At 47.4% G+C, this 21,671-nt stretch overlaps 1 protein-coding gene across 2 annotated transcripts in view; it reads left to right on the top strand.

Annotated features, from left to right (window-relative positions):
* GSG1L2 (GSG1 like 2) overlaps positions 1 to 21,671 on the top strand; it is a 625,141-nt gene that overhangs the window by 414,139 nt on the left and 189,331 nt on the right. For both annotated transcript variants that reach the window (XM_069654469.1, XM_069654468.1), the window contains one exon: positions 6,273 to 6,384. In XM_069654469.1, the coding sequence (XP_069510570.1) occupies positions 6,273 to 6,384 (112 nt within the window). The remainder of the gene's footprint in view (positions 1 to 6,272; positions 6,385 to 21,671) is intronic.

The following is a 21,671-nucleotide window of genomic DNA, read 5'->3' as shown; positions in this document are numbered from 1 at the left end:
GCTTGCACCAAAGCTGTGTCCTTGCACCTTTGTTATTTAATTTTTACATCTGTCATATTGACCACTGTGTGGAATATTTGAGGACAAATCCCCCGTTGATCGGGCATTTAAAGGTGCATCATTTAAACTATGTTTACAAAATGAGTATCTGTGATTGGACCCCAATTGGTTTGCAGAGGTCCCTGGTTTGTCTAACCACTTATTTGCTGAACTTGGATTTACACCTGAATATTGGCAAGTCAAATATTTTAATTCTGAATGTAGAGAAATCTAAAAGAAATAATTTTTTGGGGAAAATTGAGGGTCAAAACCTGTAAGTGGTTACGTGGTTTATGTATCTGGGAAGCCACATTTACACGAGAAAGGGCAGTTGTGACAATTTGGTTTTAAATTTGGCCAATTCTCAGTCCTACCGTGTTAAAATTACATAAACAGAAGATACTTCCATGGCTGATTTATGGAGCCGAAACATGCGCCGAGGAGGTAGACTGGAACAGGCTGGAAGTTCTGTTGTGGAGGAAAGTCCTTCAGTTATCCATTTCAGTCCCCATTGCCGGTATAGGACACACGTTGGGCTTGATTACACTTCAGGCACAGCTTAAATGGAAAATGTTGCAGCTATATGAGCGGGTGCTCTGTCCCATCCCCGCCCCCCATGTGTCTATAGATATTATACTGAATGACCTTCTGATAAACATTAACATAAAGAAAACAAGCTCAATTTATGTGACCTGGAGTGCAAAATGCTAAAATTTACTGGTGAGGATTGATTCCTCTCAAGATGAACTGTCAACTAATCCTAGGAAAAGACACAACGGCCCTCATTCCAACCCACAACGGCCCTGATTTCCACCTTAACGCCTGCTTTTAGCAGGCGTTAAGTACCAAGGCGCTAAGCGTCCTTGGCGCTAATTACGGCACGGTAATTTACGGTGCCGTAATTAGTGCCTTCCCCACTCCCATTATGCCCTATGGGGCAAAAATGGGAATGGGGAAGGGTAAATGGGGATTGGGGATTTACCGCCCCACTCACCTTGGAATGGGGCAGTAAATCCGCCATCCACCATGGTGTAAACGTAGTTTACACCATGGTGGTAAAGTAGGGAACTTACCACCTGGGTTGGAATGAGGGCCAACGTGTTTGAAAGAGATTGGATTTTAAAGAGATATTTTATTGAGGTATAACTGTGTTAATTATCATTTTATTTGGTCATTCAAACGTTTTAATATATTAGCACCTTATTTTGTAAAGCACCCATCATGGGATTTTTGGAAACTGGTTCTCAGATTTAAATTGAATCTTTACCCGACAAAGGAGATCCTGGGAGCCAGAGCCAGAACACCAAAAGAACAAATACTGTGTTGCTACTGTAACATGCATACATACAATACATTACATTACATAGCATTTATAACGTGCACAAAGGACCCGCAGGCATGAAGGTGCGGACAGGATTACACTGAGGACACAAATAAAACATAAAACCATAAACATTTATATATTGTATGCCCAGCTCCAACAGCAACTCAAATATGAGTACTTTGAGGGGTTTGCTCACAGTAGAGATGTCGCCCTGCCATCCTGGTTATGGATTCACATCTTAAATACTAATTAAATATCATGAACTATTGCTTTAATGAAACACCTTAATGGGATTTTAGGTTTATAATTATGTTTTTATGAATTATGTTTTTATGAATTCTCATGTTTGCATGTAATTAGGTGCTACTATGTGTACTGTTGTGTTGTAGTTTTAGAATTGTACATATTATGTAACATGTGTCTGTTCTTTATTTGTGTGTGAAACATTTTAATGTAAACTAAATTGTACAATAAATAAATTAAAATGGATCATTAAGCCTAGCAATGCATTTCCAGTAAGTGTCTTGAGAACCTCAAGGTTTAAATGGCAGCACAGGAAAATGTGGCAATATTAGCTTTTTCTACCTTGGAATTCCACTCCACCTGGGCATTTTCTCCCAGTGACAACATTTACTGTCAGCACAGGCGACCAGGCATATCACTGAGTATGGTCCCAGTATTATTGTAATAGACAAAATAAGTTCAGATTCATAAAGTAAGTATGGCATTAAATAAAGAGTACCTAAAAATTACAATGCAAGCTTGCATAATGAAATACAAATTTGAAAGTAACACCTGTTTCTATGCATCCGCAGAAGTGTATGCTGTCCTGTATATAAAATAGGCAAATATTCACAGTAGGATTCGGAAAGATACGCAAACAAATTGCTATTCATATCTACAATGTATGTCCATTAATCAAATAATTAATTGAAAGCCGTCTTGATCCGATTTTATTGATTCATGATCATCATCCTTAAATTCTAATATATTGAAGACTCCACATATTGTGTACTTTCTTTGTCTTACTGAAACTTGGATTACCCCTGACAACTCTTTTTATAATAGCTTCATTTTATACTGTCTCTATCCTATTCTCTCAATGCCCTCATCCTCTCATAGGTGGTGGTGTTACTGGGGTTCTCTGTAATTCATCCCAGACGTTCTTACCATCTTTTTCTGGCTTTGCAACCTTTAATTCTTCTGAATATAATTTTTCTTCCTCCTTGGTCCCCTTTCCGGTCTCACATCTTGTTGCGTACCGGCCAACGGTCCAAGCTGGTGATTTCCTGGACCATTTAGCTCTCCTTCTATCCTTTCTTCTTCTTTCTTCATCACCTTTTTTTCCTTTAGGGTGACTTTAATCTCCCTTCTTCTAATCCTTCCTGCTCCTAGTTGATCTCCATTACTGGCACCTACTCTCTTCATCTGTTCCCCTCCCCTCCCTGCCATCAGTCTGGCTCTTCTCCAAAACTTTGCAGCACTTCCTTCAACTGAGCCTGTGTCTTCTTGTCCGATCTATGCCTCTAATCACTTTTTCACTTTCCGTTTCTCTATCTCCACTTGCCCTTTCTACTAATCCTCCTTCTTCGCCTACTTTTACTTATCATAATCTTTGTTCTTTAGACTCTGTTTATTTATCTCTTCTCTAAACTCTTCTCTTCCATCTATTCCTAATTTCTCTTCTTCGTCTCCTGATTTGGCAGCTAGAACACTCCATTCTATTTTGCTCTCAGTACTTGATTATGTCTCTCCTCTTTGTTCTTTTACTCCCATTCCTAAAACACCTCAGCCTTGGCTTACTTCTGATCGTATCTCTCTCCTCTGTTGTCTGCATAAAGCTGAGTGACACTGGAGAACATCTTGATCATCATCTGATCTTGCTGCAATTTCATTGTTACACTCTTCTTTTGACTCTGCCTTGCTTACAGCAAAACGTGCACTTTTCAGATCTTACTGTTTCTCTTTCTAACCATCTTTGTCATCTTTTCCTGCTTCTCCACAGCATCCTGTCTCCTAAATCTTCTGACCCATCCCTCCTTTCATCTTTTTCTTCCTCTGACTTTGCTTGTTACTTCACATCTAAAGTTGCTAATCTTTGTTCTGTGTTTTCTTCTTCTCCCACTCCTCCTCATTCTTCTTGCAGTTTGCCTTCATAATTGTTATCCTCATTCTCTCCTCTTACCGATTCTGATACTTCAGCCTTTCTTACCCGTGTTCATCCAACAGTGCCTCCTTCTGGCCCTCTTGCCTCTTCTCTAATACCATATGCCTATCCCCATCTTCTTCCTTCTCTTACTACACTCATTAATTCTTCTCTTTCTAACTCATGTCCCCCTGGTACCTTTAAGCATGCTCTAATTCTCCCAATTAAAAAAAAAGACTCTTGACCCTTACACTCCTGCTAATTTTCACCCAATTTTCATGTCTTCTCTTTCTCTCTAAAATTCTTGAGCACGTTGCTTATGTCCATGTTACTAGCTTGTTAAATCTTGATTCTGTTCTACCACCTCTCTAATCTGGATTCCTTACTTTTCATTCTACTGAGACTGGTCTTGTGCATGCCTCTAACTCACTTCTCTCTGCTTGTCATCCTAAGCTCTCCTCTTTAATTCTTCTTCTTGTTTTATTTGGAGCATTCAAAACTGTTGACCACACTCTTCTTATTTCCCCCTGTTTCTTATTTGTGTATTACTGGGTCTATCCTTGAATGGTTCTGCTCCATTCTTTCTCAGCGGTCCTATTCTGTAACTTGGGTTGGACACACCTCTTCCTCACTTACTCTTCTCTACAGTTCTGTACTTGGTCCTATCCTTTTTGCTCTCTACACTGCCACACTTGCTGCTCTTATTTCTTCATGTAATCTTTCATTTCATCTGTACACAGATGATACACAAATTGTTCTCACTTTTTCTTCCTTTGACTCTATTCTGCACTCCACTGTATCAACTCACCTTTCTGCTTCCAAAATTGGATGTCTTCTTATTTGCTATACCTCGATCCTTCTAAGAGTGAGGTTCTGTTTTTTTGAGCTTCAACTGTTCCATCTACTCTTCCTCCTCCATTCTCTCTTTTTTCCTCCTTCCTTTTCCTCTTCTGCATGCAATTTCGGGGTTATCTTTGATCCATAGCTTTCCTTTAAACTGCATATCTCTTCTATTGCTTGCTCCTGTTGCTATGCCCTTTTTAACATCCATCGTGCTCGCTCCTATCTCTCATTTCATGCTACTTAACTTTGTCTGTTCTGCCTGGTCTTTTATCGTGTCAACTACTGCTCTTCTCTTCTTCTTGGCCTCACTGCCCAACATCTTCTTCCTCTCCAATCTGTTTATAAATGTTCGGTCCATTTTCCCTTCTCTTTAGCCTTTCACTCCTCTATCACATCTTCTTTCCTGTATATGTCACTGCTTCCCTTTGAATCAAGTCTTCTCGTCCATTTTCTTTCTATTCTTTTTAAATGTGTTCACGGCTTGGCTCCTCCTTATCTTTCTTTGCTAGTCTTGTTCCATTCACCCTCTCGGATTCTCTGATCACAGAATCTGTTTCTTCCCATTGTCCCCAAACCGCCCTGTGCTTTTTCCTGTTTCCAATCGTTTGCCCTCCTAGCCGTTAAACACTGTAATTGTCCCGGGAGGATAGCACAGCGGCAGCGTGCGCGTCTTGGAAGCAAGACGACACAAAGCAACAACAGGTTCGATCCCCGGGTCCGCGCTTAGAAACCTCTGAGTGTTTAAGCGCGTTATAAATACGTAACTAAGACAAAGAAAAAACACAATTACACAACTAAGAAAAAAAAAAAAAAAAAAAACTAACAATTCCTGTAACAGCGCCTCGATGCCTGCGGGCTGTGTGAGCGCTTTATAAATGTAAAAAATAAATAAAAAAATAAAAATAAAAATAAAAAATTTGCTCCCGTTATCCGCTCTTCTTCAACTCTTTATATTTTTCAGTCTAACCTGAAAGCTCATCTTTTCTCCCTTCTTTCTACTTAGTGACTTTCTCTTTCTCTCCCCTTCCTTCTGTTTTAGTTGTTTTTTGCATTATCACGTAGATTGTACTGTTTACTGATATTTTGTGATAGTGCTTTTGGCGAAAGGTGCTTTCTAAATTCAATAAATTAAATTAAATTAAATGTATACAGTCCTCAACTGGGTGTTTTTCCCCACTCTTTCAAACTTTGTGAAACATCTTTTTAACAAGAAGTTCAGCTTTTTAGAACCGTAAGAGCCTATCAACATTTTATTTAAGGAATACCTTCTTAATATGGAAGAGAGAAAACAAGTGTGATCTCAGAGAACATCTGCCCAATAACAGATACATTTTATCCAGTGTTTCTCTCTATTTCAGTTCCATATTTTGTGCCCCAGCATAACTCTATCATAACCACAACACTGATTTGCCGCTGTAATAGATACATTTGTCATTCTGACTGGCGTCCAATAATGCCTAAATAAAAACTTCTATTTCATTATTTGTAATGCAGCAATTCAAAAGGATTTTGGCATGATAGAAGGCTCCAATGAAATGCCATTGGGTGACTTGCAACATATATAAAACACTTTTACAAATGAAATTAACTCTAGGCACTGATATGTTTACTCCAAAATGCTTAGGGAATTCGTAATGTGTTTCCTGCGCTGTAATTTGACCACAGTTTGTTGTAAATGTGGATCTTTGGTGTAGACAGACAGAGCAAAGGTGACACAAAGTAAGATGCATTGAGGCTCGATATTTCTTTACATATGTTATGTTATCTTACATTTGTATAGCACCTCATAACATGGGTTGCATGTTTAATTAAACACTATCTTGCTTAAGAGGTGCTAAGAATGCTCTACTTCAGTCTTTTGAGCTGAACTGGTTTTGGAAAGCATGTGTTTGCTGAATTGAAAAGCATTTGTTTCCGAAGGTCTGTTTGGGATGGTGGCCCACATGATGTACACCACAGTGTTCCAAATGACGGTGAACCTTGGCCCGGAGGACTGGAAGCCACAGTCATGGGATTACGGGTGGTCCTATTGGTGAGTAAGTTCATCAATATCTTGAGTTCAAAAAATGCATGCAAGGTTTTGAAAAGCTGAGATGGTATTTCTTTTTTCTGGAGCTTTGTGGGACTGATCTATTGCATGATCCTCTGATCTATAGCATGATCCTCTGATCTATTGCATGATCCTCTTCGCTTTTCAATTCCCTACTTTTTACAGAACTACATACATGTAGACACTTTTATAGCACATCACTGCTGGTCCATTTATCTGAAAATAAGGCAGTCGATCAAACAATTGACATTATATTTTGACATTTTCACAATGGATAAGTATTCAATTAAAACACATGCTGTACATTCCGTCATTGCTGCATTGCATAATGTGATGAAACTTCTCCAACTGCTTAACTATAAAATGTGTGCTTATGTTTTTATATGATTTCTCTGCCATAATGAACATGTGCGTAATTGTAATTGGGTATTAATAATGCGTTTAATACATATAGGTTTCTAAGCAATACCAGGGGATCGAACCTGTGTTGTTGCAAGTTGTGTAGCTTCCAATGTGAGAGCGTTGCACCTGAGCTATCCTCCCAAGACTGTGTGCGTGCTTGTTTGTGTGTAATGCTAATTGTTCGCAATGAAAACAGAGCAATTCAAATTAACTTTGCTATCATTTTTACAATCATATATACAATCAACAAGGTCCTAATGGACTTATTCGGAGTATGGTTGTTCAGCGAAAACTTTGGCTGCAATTGAATTAATGCCACTTTTACTGTACCATCATACTATGAGTTAGGAGATAAAGTAGAGGAAATGCTACTTCCTCTATTACACATCGGGAAAAAAGAGGAGTTACCATGGGCAGAATAACCGCACACATAATTTCCTCCACAATTTAACACTGCCTTACTGCCACCCATTAGGTGGTGGATGGTGGCAATGACAATGAACTTAAGGCCAAACTCTTTAGGGGGCTCGACATCTCTCCAAATGTATCCTTCTTAAGCCTTATAATTACAAAAGAGAGGTGCTAAAATCATGGTCATGAAATTCACATGTCTAAAAATGGTGCCTTTGCACACAAGTCAGCAGTGTAGAGCTAACATTCTAATTCTTTCTAGACAGGCTGGCCAGCATATTCCATTATTTGGCGCCAAGAGTTTAACAACGGCAGCAAGAGTAATCTGTATAATAGTCAAACGCTTACAAATCACCAGCTTTAGATTTAAAATAAAAGTGATTTTTTAGGCACCCTGTTAAACACCCGATCATCTAGGTTTGAGGGGGTATGCCTCCACAGTCTCTTCTTGGGATACACCATGAGACTCATCTTAAAATCAGAAGCAGTAAAAATAATGATACTCTCGCCACTCTCCATGATAGTAAAAAGCAGGTCAACCTCCGGAGGCCTTCACAGGAGCACAATTGTGCATTGCACCAGCGGACAATATCTGGGTGGAGCAGAATTACCTCAGGATGAGGAAGTTGTTGAAGACAGCTATTTTGTCAGTCTTCAGATAAACTCAATGCAAAGAGGAGAATTTGCTGATTAGTCGCAGCACAATCTGCTATCAGGTTGTGTTCCCATATCCACCAACCTCGTGCTAAAACAGCTGTATTCACATCAAAAGGCCCTGGGGTGGGGTTCTGCATAATGATAGATATTGTTAGCTATGTTACTCTATTATATCGCACCATATCATGATTAGGTTGCTTCAGGATGGTTGTTGAGTGTGGAGAGAGGCAGGACGCGGAAGGAAACATTCATGCCAACGAGGCTTTTACACCATGCATGTGTGGGCAAGTAAGTCTGCCCTATGCTTTTGCAACAGTGGCATTCTGGGGATGGCATCCTGCCTGCTGCCCTCCCAATGGAGAGCTGTTGTTGAAGGTTCTCTACTCCAATGCTGTTGACTCCCCACTTCTGGTGCTCAGGAACCCATTAAGAACAGATGTACGGGCACACCTCTGGCAAGATATGCTCTCGGATGGCTTTCTGGGCTCCTTGGCTTAGCAAGGTTCAATGATCTACTCTGCATTCTGTCCAACGGGCTCAATTGCCGCTCCATCATTCATACCTTATCACATTAAAATCAAGGCGCACTCCTCGGCATGCAGAATGTGAGCTGGAATTGGAACGAAAGGACCATCATTTTTCAAAGAATATCAACACTTTGAACCCTGTCATCACCTTGTCTGACCAAAACCCAAATTAGCTCTGTAGCTCCATCAGTGTTCAGTCCTGTCAATCACATTGTAATGTGTTTTAAGGATGGTCACAGCATATGATAGTGAGCACCCTCTTGCAGCATTATTGAGGCTCCAAAGAGGGGCCTTGTGGTTGTTGGTAGAGAATTCTTCATAGTTTCATCATTTTATACCCAAGTAGGTCATAATTGAAGGGTATTGCGACTTTTAGGTCAGCTGTGATTCTCTAGTGGTGGGGGAAATTGTAAGCTGCTGTGATTTTGATCCTCACTCGTCTCATTCGAAGCAGAGAACATTTAAGCACTAGCCATCCTGTTGTCGGAAGCCTAGGAATTTAGAGTATAGATCATAAAGTTGTTCACTGACTTACTGCTGTGACCCACCAAATTGGTTATCCAATCCGATGTCTTTCAATTAACAGTTCATGGTGGTCTAGAATTTTAGTAAAAGAGAGCCCTCAGCACATCTGTAATAAGTTGAGATCTTAGAATCTGAAGGTTGAGTGAATCTAAGGTGTAGAGGTATCTGTTGGTCAGTAGTAGGAGGCAGAACCACAGACAAACCTGGACAATCCAAGAAGCCACAGAGAGAGATCGAAGCAGCAACTGGCTCCTGCTGAAGGCCTGGCAATGGATGTTGGTACTGCAAAGTGAAGGTAGTCCCTTGTATACCGGGTGGTGGGTTTCCCTCCTGCAAAACTAAACTGGAAATCTTCCAGAGTGGGGTTATAGGGCATGAGGAATATCAAGTCATTAACCTCACAAGGTTCTACTCTAGGCTTCAAACAATCAATTACTAAGAGAGGAAAGCCTTTGGTTTACCTACATGTTTTAGGTCTAATAAGCATTAATCCCAGTTTCAACAATATAACTAACATCTTCTACCAGCTATCTAAATTCACACTATATGCCTTTGACTTCCTGCCTTACCACCTGAAACTCACTGGGACCATTTGGAGCAGTATTGTGAGGAGCAGGGACTCTCAAATCTCTCGGACCTGGCACATGTTTGTGTTCTTACTACATGTTCAGTGAATGGCCTCTGCACCAGACACCATGAAGCTTCCCATCCTACTCTCAATACACTAAAATGTCACTTATTTGGAGGACCCATCACCCGCTCTATCCAAGTACGTTTTTAGGGAATCTTCGACAGTGTTCCTGCTCGCACAGTCCAACATAGTCACAGCAGTTTCGCATAAACACATACTGCACCCTTATAACTGAATTCAACTTGGGGTGTTGCTAGGTCTGGAAAAGATCCAGGGCTGTGCTACTGTCGGGACTCGGGTCTAGCTAGCCTTTTGGTTATAGCCCCTGAGCTTCTATCCGGGCTACAACCAAAAGACCCAGGGCTATAGCCCCCTCAGCGCCCCCCAGCAACTCCTCTGTGGATGCCAATGAAACCTTGCTCATAAAATCAACCTTATAAATGTACACACACACAACCATTTAACCAGCTATCATTAACACATATTGTGTAATACAAATGCATTATGTGTGATAAAGTATGCCAATTTGTAGTGGCAAGTCACTCCTGTGATAAAATATGGCGATTAGTGTGCCAAATTGTATACAGCACATATCTTAATTAAAGCTATGATTTTGTTTTGCATTTGCATCTTCTTACATTGATGTCTCAAGAATATGTGTATTAAATATATATTCTTGCTATTGATATCTAAGTAAAATATTAACTCTCTTTTCGAATGATCAATGTATATGAGTGTTCTCATAATTACATTTCAAAAGTATGTGGCACACACAGACAAAAGAGTTTAAAATGGGGTCTCGGATTTTCATCGGTCCTGTGATGAGGCATGCTACAGCATGATGGACAGCTTTCAGAGTGGCCAAGGTGGCATCTGGGAATCTTTCAAGAAGGGTGTTGCCACCATCCAGGTGAGATGGCCAGGGCTTGGATGTCTGTTTTGAAACAAGGAGCCAAGATAAAAGGCTTATCGTTGCAGGGAAGCACACGCTGGTATCATGCCACTTGGGACTTCTTTGTGATTCATGTTTTCAAAGAAAGCGCAAGTTAGTAAAAACGCAGAGAGATTTTACAGTGTGTGATAGTTGTGGCATGAAACCATTAAGATTCATGTCAGTCAGCCAATTCTGGACTTGGGCAGGTTTGCAGGGTTTCCTATGAGAACATGGTCTTTGGTGGGTGGAGATTGAGGTAGGTGTTTGGCATCCATTCTTAGATGAGGTACAGACAGTGCTAAAGTTGATGAATGCCATTGATGTTATTGATCTTTGGCTAATGCTTCAAGAAGCATCCCTTGTATAACTGAAATCCCTGAATTTCAAGAACTAGCACACTGTTGACCCACAACCCCTTAACTGCCAGGCTATTATGCAAGTCTATGCAAAAAGGACGAGCATACTCGTCCTTGGCACTTAATTACGATCCATGTCAATTTATGTACGGAGCAATATGACCACCCTTCAGCTTGTTTAACACTTAATGCTGCTCATATTGACTATCTGTGACAAGTTTTATGGATATATCCAGAAAATATATAATCAGTAATTATAATTGTTCTTTTATAACCCGCTTAATACTAACGTGATGTGGTTTCTAAGAGCGGGATGGGATTCAAACCTGTGGTGCACTGCGTTGTGTTGCTTCCAAGACAAGCATGTTGCCCCTGATCTATCCTTCATCCCCAAAGTAGTAGCAGTTGGGCTGCTGGTATAACAAGCCATTAGTGGCTGTTTTATCATGAACCAAGCTATCCTTTGCGGAAATTGATTTGATTAGATAAAGAATTAGCTTTACAATGATCATAGTACTTTTCTTTACTTGTCGCCTCCTATATATTTTAAACAAGACCAGCTGTTTTAGCTGCTTTTATCCTTGCATTTTCACGTGTTTTTAATATGGTGTCCTGTTTTACAAATGTTAATGAACTAATAAAAATGTATTCTGTATTTGAGTTTATGGATAATTATTTGAAATACAGCTGATTGAATTGAATTGAAATGCACTTTCAGCAGAGCTATTTCTCAGCCCTTCTTTTGCCCTCTCCAGGAAACACCTCAATATTTCTTTTTCAAGACCTGATTATTGGCAGACTTTCTGTAGACAATTCTTAGCCCACCCCAATAAATTTACAGCTGCACTATTGTTCATATTCACTAGGGTGAATTTTTCAAAATTAAGCACCTCAAGATCCCAAAACCCTAGCTCTGTCTTCCATTTCACCTATCTTCGACCTGCAGTCTTAGGGTTAAAGTGTGCCCTGCGTGTTGGCTCCCACGAGCCTCCAGCCTAGCCCATTGCTACTTGTATCTTTTATTCCAGCTATCTTTGTTCCTGCCTCCACTTTGTGAGTCTAGGCTATGCCTTCACAGTTGCATAGGCTTCTTTCAACTTGTATATATCACCCCTATTGTGCAGGTAATTCCAAGAGTTTCTTCTGAAAGTGAGCAGTCAAGTATCTCATGCTTAATGCATACATCACGACTCCTGCCCGCTACCACTTTTACTGATGTTGACTATGTTGTTATTGAATCGTCTTCATCAATGTGTAATTGGCACAGATTAATTATCATGCATTCACTGTCATAAACCTCCAAATGCAGTTTCCTATACTTTCTTTTAGTCCTTAGTTCAGTCCTTACCATACCTTTTACATATACTATTGTGACATAAAAGCATTGATGTTTTGTGCTTGTATCCCTTAACGTGCCACCAGATCAGGCCTGACTCCATCATGGGTTCCAGGGGGGCCAGGCACACACAAGGCCCCCCTGTCTTTCCATCGAAATGAGACCTAGCCAGTGGTGTTAACCAGCATATGGTGGTGGTGGGAGGCAGGTAGATGAGATTTCACTCTACAGTTGCGTCAGCAACTTCAGAGCCATTAGCATTCTGATTAGCTGCCCTGTAGGAGGGTTTGTTTACAGCCATTAAAGCACAAATGTACAGGTAGGTGGAGGGTGATTCATACTTGCGTGAGAAGGCTGCCTACAGATATCTACCACTGCATTGTTCATCTAACTTAGATTACCAACTTCACAGTTACAAGGTAGCTATTTTCTCAAACCTAAAATCTAGTTGATTTCTGTAATTGAATGTATTCTTGTTTGTGTGGGAATGTACATACCATGCCTAATAAGATGGTTAACTGTATCAAACAATGGATGTCAGGTAATGTCCCTTGTAAGCAGATTTCTGCAACGGTGCCTCAACTGACTCAGAGCCCCTACAAATTACATTCAAAGTATACATTCTGCTGCATTAACCCCTTGAGTATAAGGGAACAAATAAGGTTGGTAATAAGAACAATTCTGGAGGGGACGGTGTAGTAAAATCAAAGTGATAGATGCACGGCTTTGACTTAAACATTATCACAATCATGGCTCTGGGAAGCCTTTCATGCCATAATTATTCAATATGTATGTGTCATTACAGCCATACACAAGCCAGTAAAGTCTTAGTTCTGCCTTCAAACAGTACATTCCAATTGCAATTGCCAGGCAATGTACCCTTTGCACTAGAAAACAAACCACTGCAGGCATTTCTAGGCCTTGGAGTCTAGCAGTTTGGTCGGGGCTGCTCTCATTAGTGTCCGAGCCAACGCTGATTTGTGAACAATGGTATGGAAAGCTGACCAGAGCGATGCCAGTGGTTATGAATGATTCAGAGACTTAAGGCCTCATTACACGGTAGGCGGTAACCATGGCGCTATTAGCGCCATGGTTGCCGCCAGTACCGTACCGAGTCCGCCATGGTGGATGGCGGAATTACCACCCTATTCCAAGGTGTGTGGGAGCAGTAATTCCCCATTCACCATGGCACTTCCCCATTCCCATTTGAGCACCCATAGGGCTCAATGGGAATTGGGAAGGCAGCAATTACGGTACCACAAATTGCGGTACCGTAATTGCCACCAAGTTCCCTTTGCGGGCCCGTTCCTTAACGGCTGGTAAAACCAGCCGTTGAGGTCGGGTACCGCGAAGGGACCAGCCGTTGAGGTTGGGTCCCGCAAAGGGACCTCGTAGTAAGGCGGTAAGGGTTTACCGGTACCCTTACCGGTAACGGTAAACCCTTACCGCATTCCGTGTAATGAGGCCCTTACATTCATACTTTTTTAGTGCATTGGAACACAGACACTATGGAGATGGGATTTGAAAAGGAAAACACATCCCACCCCCTATCCCATTGCCATGTTAATATCTATGTAATTCCCACCAACTACCTGCCCCTCAACACTGAATTATACCCTCTTGGGAACTCTTTGAGCAAGGACTATCACAAAGTAACACTAAACATTGTTTTCTATTATGCCTGTCAGTGTTATATCTTCCGTTTTTATGAGAACTTAATTACTCAATTGCCACTGTAAATGAGCTCCTCTTTTAGTACAAATATATCACTAATGTGTGTCTTCAACCAGTGGATGCATGAGCAATATGTTTCCTTGCACTGGAGACTTGTCTAGACCAATAATCATAAAGCCAACAGTATTGGCTTTTGATATAGCTATTAGACAGGCATTTGCCAGACAATGGCCATATGCCCAGGTCCATGCACCATTTCCCAGCTATTCCCATGATATTGGCATATGGTACCCTTATGGCAATGCCTGGAAAATTAATCTCCCATCCCCACTCGAAAGCCAAACTGTTGGCTTGGCACATGTGTCTTGGTTTCAGTTTGTCTCCCTAAGTGCCAGTGCATATGTTCACATTTGAGTGACTTTCTTGCTTTGCTTATACAATCAAGCAGTACCACACTAACTTGGTCCAACATGGCCCTACCTGAAAATGTCATGGCTAGAATGGTGAATATGGACCACTTTCAGCTCTTCTTCTACTGTGTAGTTACCTGTAGGGTTCCAACCTAAATAGAATGTATCTTTGGAATTTACTGACTTGATAACCTCATACAGTTTGAGTGACTATTAACAAAGTTTGTATGCAAACAGAATACATCAGGTGTATTGTTGGACTTCTTTGGAAAGTATGATGTAATTCATGGGTGCTGGGTGTTTAAACAGTGCCAGAAATGGAAATGGTTTGCTGTGGCATCACACCAGTGATGGGGAGGCGAACAGGATGATAGCATTGTTGCCACCCCCCAATACACATTTGCCTCTCAGAAGAGTAATCATGAACACCTAGAAAATAACACGAGTGAAGTGTGTTTCCTATAATATTGCTGCCAAAGTAAAAAAGGTACACATCAGGGGTGTCATTTGGGAGTCACCAGAGGACGCAGCTGTGACCCCGGAGGTCTCCCTTGCTACCCCTGTGGTCTCCCTTGCTACACCTACAAATAAATGTGTGTGTATATATATATATATATATATATTACATGGCCACGGTAGTGGCCATGTAGTTATGGTTAAGTTGGTGTTTCCATAGGAAGAGCAATTTTTGGGCGGCTTATAACTTCGCTCTCACTGGACGAATCCTCACCAAACCTTGCAAAAAGAGTATGTGGGTCACTCTGAATTTTTTTGCAAAGCTTGGTGAGGATTCGTCCGGGGGGGCAAAGTTATAGGGGGGGTCCCCAAACTTTTTTTTTCCCATAGACATAATGGGAAAAAACTTTGCTCACGCCTACAGCCCAAACCGCTGGACGGAAATTTGTGGCAGCAGCGGCGGCTTGGTCCCGAAAGCGTGGTGTAAATCCGTCCAGTAGTTTTTAGAAAAATGACAAAAATGTAAGTGAAAAAAATTAGTGATATCTGTATTCGCTTCACGGACACACTTCCATGTTCGCTCCGCGGACAGGACGGTGATTGGGCAAGCAGCTTGCGTGATGTACACGGACATCTGACGTGCTTTCTCATTGGATGCGGTGAAAGCGTGCAGTGCGTCTGGCTTCAGAGACGCCCGCCATCTTTGTTCCTCGCCGCCTGCCCAGTAAGTCTTGTGTCTGTCTCCTGTTCCTCCCACCCCTGCTCATGCCCCGTGTGTCCTTCTTGTCCCCCCCACCCCCACTCATGCTCCGTGTCTCCCCTGTTCCTCCAGCCCCCCGCTCACGCCATTGGCACACAGTGGCCAGCAGAGGGCCGAGGAGCGGGATCTGCTGCCTGCACACGAACGCTGTGTGTCTCTCTCCCTCCCCCCCACCCCCTGCTCATGCCCCGTGTGTCTCTCTCCCCTTACCCCCACCCCCCGCTCATGCCCCGTGTGTCTCTCTCCCTCCCCTCCACCCCCGCTCATGCCCCGTGTGTCTCTCTCCCTCCCCTCCACCCCCGCTCATGCCCCGTGTGCCTCTCTCCCTCCCCCCACCCCTTCCTCATGCCCCATGTGTCTCTCTCCCCTTCCCCCCACCCCCCGCTCATGCCACGTGAGTCTCTCTCCCTCCCCCCTACCCCGCTCATGCCCCGTGTGTCTCTTTCCCACCCCCCACCCCCGCTCATGTCCCGTGTGTCTCTCCCTCTCCCGCCCACACCCCGCTCGTGCCCATGTGTCTCCCCTGTTCCCCCTCACCCCCCGCTCATGCCCTGTTGTGTTCTTTATACACCCCGCCTTCCCTTTCCATGGTGGCCATCTTGGTAAAAGATCTTTTTGTTTTTTTTCACCACCCGGCGTTCCCACTTCGAGGACATAAGATGTTAGTTGTCTTCATCTATTGTAAAGGATGTTATGGTGAAGTTGCACTAATAAAAACCTATGAAATTCAATGAAAAAACTATGTTAAAGGGACATTATGGTTAAGTTGCGCTACTAAAAACCTATGAAATTCAGGGAATTACATAGACACAATGGGAAAAAACTTTGCTCACGCCTACAGCCCAAACCGCTGGACGGATTTACACCAAATTTGCGGCAGGAGCGGCGGCTTGGTCCCGAAAGCGTGCTTTGCTTTATTTGGTGTGAATCCGTCCAGTAGTTTTTAAAATGTAAAAAAAATTAGTGATATCTGTGTTTGCTTCGCGGACACACTTCCCTGTTCGCTCCGCGGACAGGACGGTGATTGGGCAAGCAGCTTGCGTGATGTCCGCGGACATCTGACATGCTCTCTCATTGGATGCGGTGAAAGCGTGCAGTGCGTCTGGCTTCAGAGACGCCCGCCCTCTTTGTTCCTCGCCGCCTGCACAGTAAGTCCTGTGTCTGTCTCCTGTTCCTCCCACCCCCGCTCATGCCCCATGTGTCTTTCTTGTCCCCCACCCCCACTCATGCTCCATGTCCCCCCTGTTCCTCCAGCCCCCCGCTCACGCCATCGGCACACGGTGGCCAGCGGAGGGCCAAGGAGCGGGATCTGCCGCCTGCACACGAACGCCGTTTGTCTCTCTCCCACCCCCCCACCCCCCGCTCATGCCCCGTGTGTCTCTCTCACTCCCCCACCCCCTGCTCATGCCCCGTGTGTCTCTCTCCCCTTCCCCCCACCCCCGCTCATGCCCCGTGTGTCTCTCTCCCTCCCCCCCACCCCCGCTCATGCCCCGTGTGTCTCTCTCCCTCCTCCCTACCCCCGCTCATGCCCCGTGTGTCTCTCTCCCTCCCCCACCCCCTGCTCATGCCCCGTGTTTTCTCTCCCTCCCCCCTACCCCCGCTCATGCCCTGTGTGTCTCCCTCCCTCCCCCTCACCCCCGCTCATGCCCCGTGTGTCTCTCCCCCTCCCGCCCACCCCCGCTCATGCCCATGTGTCTCCCCTGTTCCCCCCACCCCCAGCTCATTCCCTGTTGTGTTCTTTATACACCCCGCCTTCCCTTTCCATGGTGGCCATCTTGGTAAAAGATCTTTTTGGTTTTTTTCACCACCCGACGTTCCCACTTCGAGGACATAAGATGTTAGTGGTCTTCATCTATTGAAAAGGATGTTATGGTGACGTTGCACTAATAAAAACCTTTAAAATTTAGTTAAAAAAAAATGTTACAGGGACGTTATTGTTAAGTTGCACTAATAAAAACCTATGAAATTCAATGAAAAAACTTTGTTAAAGGGACATTATGGTTAAGTTGCGCTACTAAAAACCTATGAAATTCAGTGAATTACATAGACATAATGGGAAAAAACTTTGCTCACGCCTACAGTCCAAACCGCTGGACAGATTTACACCAAATTTGCGGCAGGAGTGGCGGTTTGGTCCCGAAAGCGTGCTTTGCTTTATTTGGTGTAAATCCGTCCAGTAGTTTTTAAAATTAAAAAAAATTAGTGATATCTGTGTTCGCTTCGAGGACACACTTCCCTGTTCGCTCCGCGGACAGGACGGTGATTGGGCAAGCAGCTTGCGTGATGTCCGCAGACATCTGACATGCTCTCTCATTGGATGCGGTGAAAGCGTGCAGTGCGTCTGGCTTCAGAGATGCCCGCCCTCTTTGTTCCTCGCCGCCTGCACAGTAAGTCTTGTGTCTGTCTCCTGTTCCTCCCACCCCTGCTCATGCCCCGTGTGTCTTTCTTGTCCCCCCACCCCCACTCATGCTCCATGTCCCCCCTGTTCCTCCAGCCCCCCGCTCACGCCATCGGCACACGGTGGCCAGCGGAAGGGCCAAGGAGCGGGATCTGCCGCCTGCACACGAACGCCGTTTGTCTCTCTCCCTCCCCCCCACCCCCTGTTCATGCCCCGTGTGTTTCTCTCCCTTCCCCCACCCCCGCTCATGCCCCGTGTGTCTCTCTCCCCTTCCCCCAACCCCCGCTCATGCCCCGTGTGTCTCTCTCCCTCCACCCCACCCCTGCTCATGCCCCGCGTGTCTCTCTCCCTCCCCCCACCCCCCGCTCATGCCCCGTGTGTCTCTTTCCCTTTCCCCCCACCCCCGCTCATGGCCCGTGTGTCTCTTTCCCTCCCCCCCACCCCCGCTCATGCCCCGTGTGTCTCTCTCGCTCCCCCCCACCCCCGCTCATGCCCCGTGTGTCGCTCTCCCTCCCCCCACCCCCGCTCATGCCCCGTGTGTCTCTCCCCCTCCTGCCCACCCCCCGCTCATGCCCCGTGTCTCTCTCCCCTTCCCCCCACCCCCCGCTCATGCCCCATGTGTCTCTCTCCCTCCCCCCACCCCTGGTCATGTCCCCTGTCTCTCTCCCCTTCCCCCCAACCCCCGCTCATGCCCTGTGTGTCTCTCTCCCTCCCCTCCACCCCCGCTCATGCCCCCTGTCTCTCTCCCCTTCCCCCCAACCCCCAATCATGCCCCGTGTGTCTCTCTGCCTCCCCCCCACCCCCGCTCATGCCCCGTGTGTCTCTCTCCCTCCCCCCCACTCCCGCTCATGCCCCGTGTGTCTCTCCCCCTCCCGCCCACCCCCCGCTTATGCCCCGTGTGTCTCTCTCCCCTTCCCCCAACCCCCCGCTCATGCCCCGTGTGTCTCTCTCCCCTTCCCCCAACCCCCCGCTCATGCCCCGTGTGTCTCTCTCCCCCCCACCCCCGCTCATGCCCCGTGTGTCTATCCAACTCCCGCCCAGCCCCCGCTCATGCCCCGTGTGTCTCTCCCCCTCCCGCCCACCCCTCGCTCATGCCCCGTGTGTCTCTCTCCCTCCCCCCACCCCCGCTCATGCCCCGTGTGTCTCTCTCCCTCCCCTCCACCCCCGCTCATGCCCCATGTCTCTCCCCCCTTCTCCCAACCCCCCGCTCATGCCCCTTGTGTCTCTCTCCCTCCCCCCAACCCCCGCTCAAGCCCCGTGTGTCTCTCCCCCTCCCGCCCACCCCCCGCTCATGCCCCGTGTGTCTCTCACCCTCCCGCCCACCCCCCGCTCATGCCCCGTGTGTCTCTCTCCCTCCCGCCCACCCCCCGCTCATGCCCCGTGTGTCTCTCTCCCTCCCGCCCACCCCCCGCTCATGCCCCGTGTGTCTCTCTCGCCCCCGCCAACCCCCGCTCATGCCCCGTGTGTCTCTCTCCCTCCCGCCCACCCCCCGCTCATGCCCCATGTCTCTCTCTTGTTGACCCCCACCCCCCCGCTCATGCCCCGTGTCTGTCTCCTGTTCTCCCCACCCCCGCTCATGCCCCGTGTCTGTCTCCTGTTCCTCCCACCCCGCGCTCATGCCCCATTTCTGTCTCCTGTTGCCCCCCACCCCCCGCTCATGCCCAGTGTCTGTTCTCCCCACCCCCACTCATGGCCCCTGTCTGTTGTTCCCACCCAGCCCCTGCTCATGCCCCGTGTCTGTCTCCTGTTCCCCCAACCCCTCGCTCATGCCCCGTGTCTGTCTCCTGTTCCCCCCACCCCCCGCTCATGCCCCGTGTCTCTCCTGTTGCCCCCCACCCCCCACTCATGCCCCGTGTCTCTCTCCTGTTGCCCCCACACCCCGCTCATGCCCCATGTCTGTCTTCTGTTCTCCCCACCCCCCGCTCATGCTCTGTGTCTGTCTCCTGTTCCCCCCACCCGCTCATGCCCCGTGTCTATCTCCTGTTCCCCCCACCCGCTCATGCCCCGTGTCTCTCTCTTGTTGCCCCCCACCCCACCGCTCATGCCCCGTGTCTGTCTCCTGTTCTCCCCACCCCCGCTCATGCCCCGTGTCTGTCTCCTGTTCCTCCCACCGCACGCTCATGCCCCGTGTCTGTCTCCTGTTGCCCCCCACCCCCCGCTCATGCCCCGTGTCTGTTCTCCCCACCCCCACTCATGCCCCGTGTCTGTTGTTCCCACCCACCCCCCGCTCATGCCCCGTGTCTGTCTCCTGTCCCCCCCACCCCTCGCTCATGCCCCGTGTCTGTCTCCTGTTCCCCCCACCCCCGCTCATGCCCCGTGTCTCTCCTGTTGCCCCCCACCCCCCACTCATGCCCCGTGTCTATCTCCTGTTGCCCCCACCCCCCGTTCATGCCCCGTGTCTGTCTTCTGTTCTCCCCACCCCCCGCTCATGCTCTGTGTCTGTCTCCTGTTCCCCCAACCCCCCGCTCATGCCCCGTGTCTGTCTCCTGTTGCCCCCCACCCCCCGCTCATGCCCCGTGTCTGTCTCCTGTTGTTCCCCACACCCCCCGCTCATGCCCCATGTCTCTCTCCTGTTGCCCCCCACCCCCCGCTCATGCCCCGTGTCTGTCTCCTGTACCCCCCACCCCCTGCTCATGCCCCATGTCTGTCTCCTGTTCCCCCCACCCGTTCATGCCCCGTGTCTCTCTCCTGTTGCCCCCCACTCATGCCCCGTGTCTGTCTCCTGTTCTTCCCACCCGCTCATGCCCCGTGTCTCTCTCCTGTTGCCCCCCAACCCCCGCTCATCCCCTGTGTCTGTCTCCTGTACCCCCCACCCCCCGTTCATGCCCCGTGTCTCTCTCCTGTTGCCCCCCACCCCCTGCTCATGCCCCGTGTCTGTCTCCTGTACCCCCACCCCCTGCTCATGCCCCGTGTCTCTCTCCTGTTGCCCCCACCTGCTCATGCCCTGTGTCTCTCTCCTGTTGCCCCCCGCTCATGCCCCGTGTCTGTCTCCTGTTCCCCCACCCATTCATGCCCTGTTTCTCTCTCCTGTTGCCCCCCACCCCTGCTCATGCTCCGTGTCTGTCTCCTGTACCTCCCCGACCCCCCCGTTCATGCCCCCTGTCTCTCTCCTGTTGCCCCCCACCCCCTGCTCATGCCCCGTCTCTGTCTCCTGTACCCCCCGCTCATGCCCCGTGTCTCTCTTCTGTTGCCCCCCAGCCCCCCACTCATGCCCCGTGTCTGTCTTCTGTTCCCCCACCCCCCGCTGATGCCCCCTGTCTGTCTCCTGTTCCCCCACCCCCCGCTCATGCCCCGTGTCTGTCTCCTGTTGCCCCCACCCATGCCCTGTGTCTGTCTCCTGTACCCCCCCACTCCGCGCTCATGCCCCGTGTCTCTCTCCTGTTGCCCCCCCCTCCCCGCTCATGCCCCGTGTCTGCCTCCTGTTGCCCCCCACCACCCCGCTCATGCACCGTGACTGTCTCCTGTTCTCCCCACCCCCGCTCATGCCCCGTATCTGTCTCCTGTTCCCCCATCCCCTGCTCATGCCCCGTGTCTGTCTCCTGTTCTCCCCACCCCCGCTCATGCCCCGTGTCTGTCTCCTGTTCTCCCCAGCCCCCGCTCATGCCTGTGTCTCTCTCCTGTTGGCCCAACCCCCCGCTCATGCCCCTTGTCTGTCTCCTGTTGCCCCCGCCCCCCCACTCATGCCCCGTGACTCCCTCGTGTTCCCCCCACCCCCCGCTCCTTACCCGTGTTTCCCTCGTGTTACCCCCCCGCTCATGCCCCGTGTCTCCCTCGTGTTCCCCCACCCCCGCT

This window comes from Ambystoma mexicanum, chromosome 3q (genome assembly GCF_040938575.1).
Source record: "Ambystoma mexicanum isolate Mex_15411 chromosome 3q, UKY_AmexF1_1, whole genome shotgun sequence".
Lineage (NCBI taxonomy): Eukaryota > Metazoa > Chordata > Amphibia > Caudata > Ambystomatidae > Ambystoma > Ambystoma mexicanum.
Note: the sequence above shows the minus strand (reverse complement) of the source record. Positions and strands in the feature narration are given on the sequence as shown.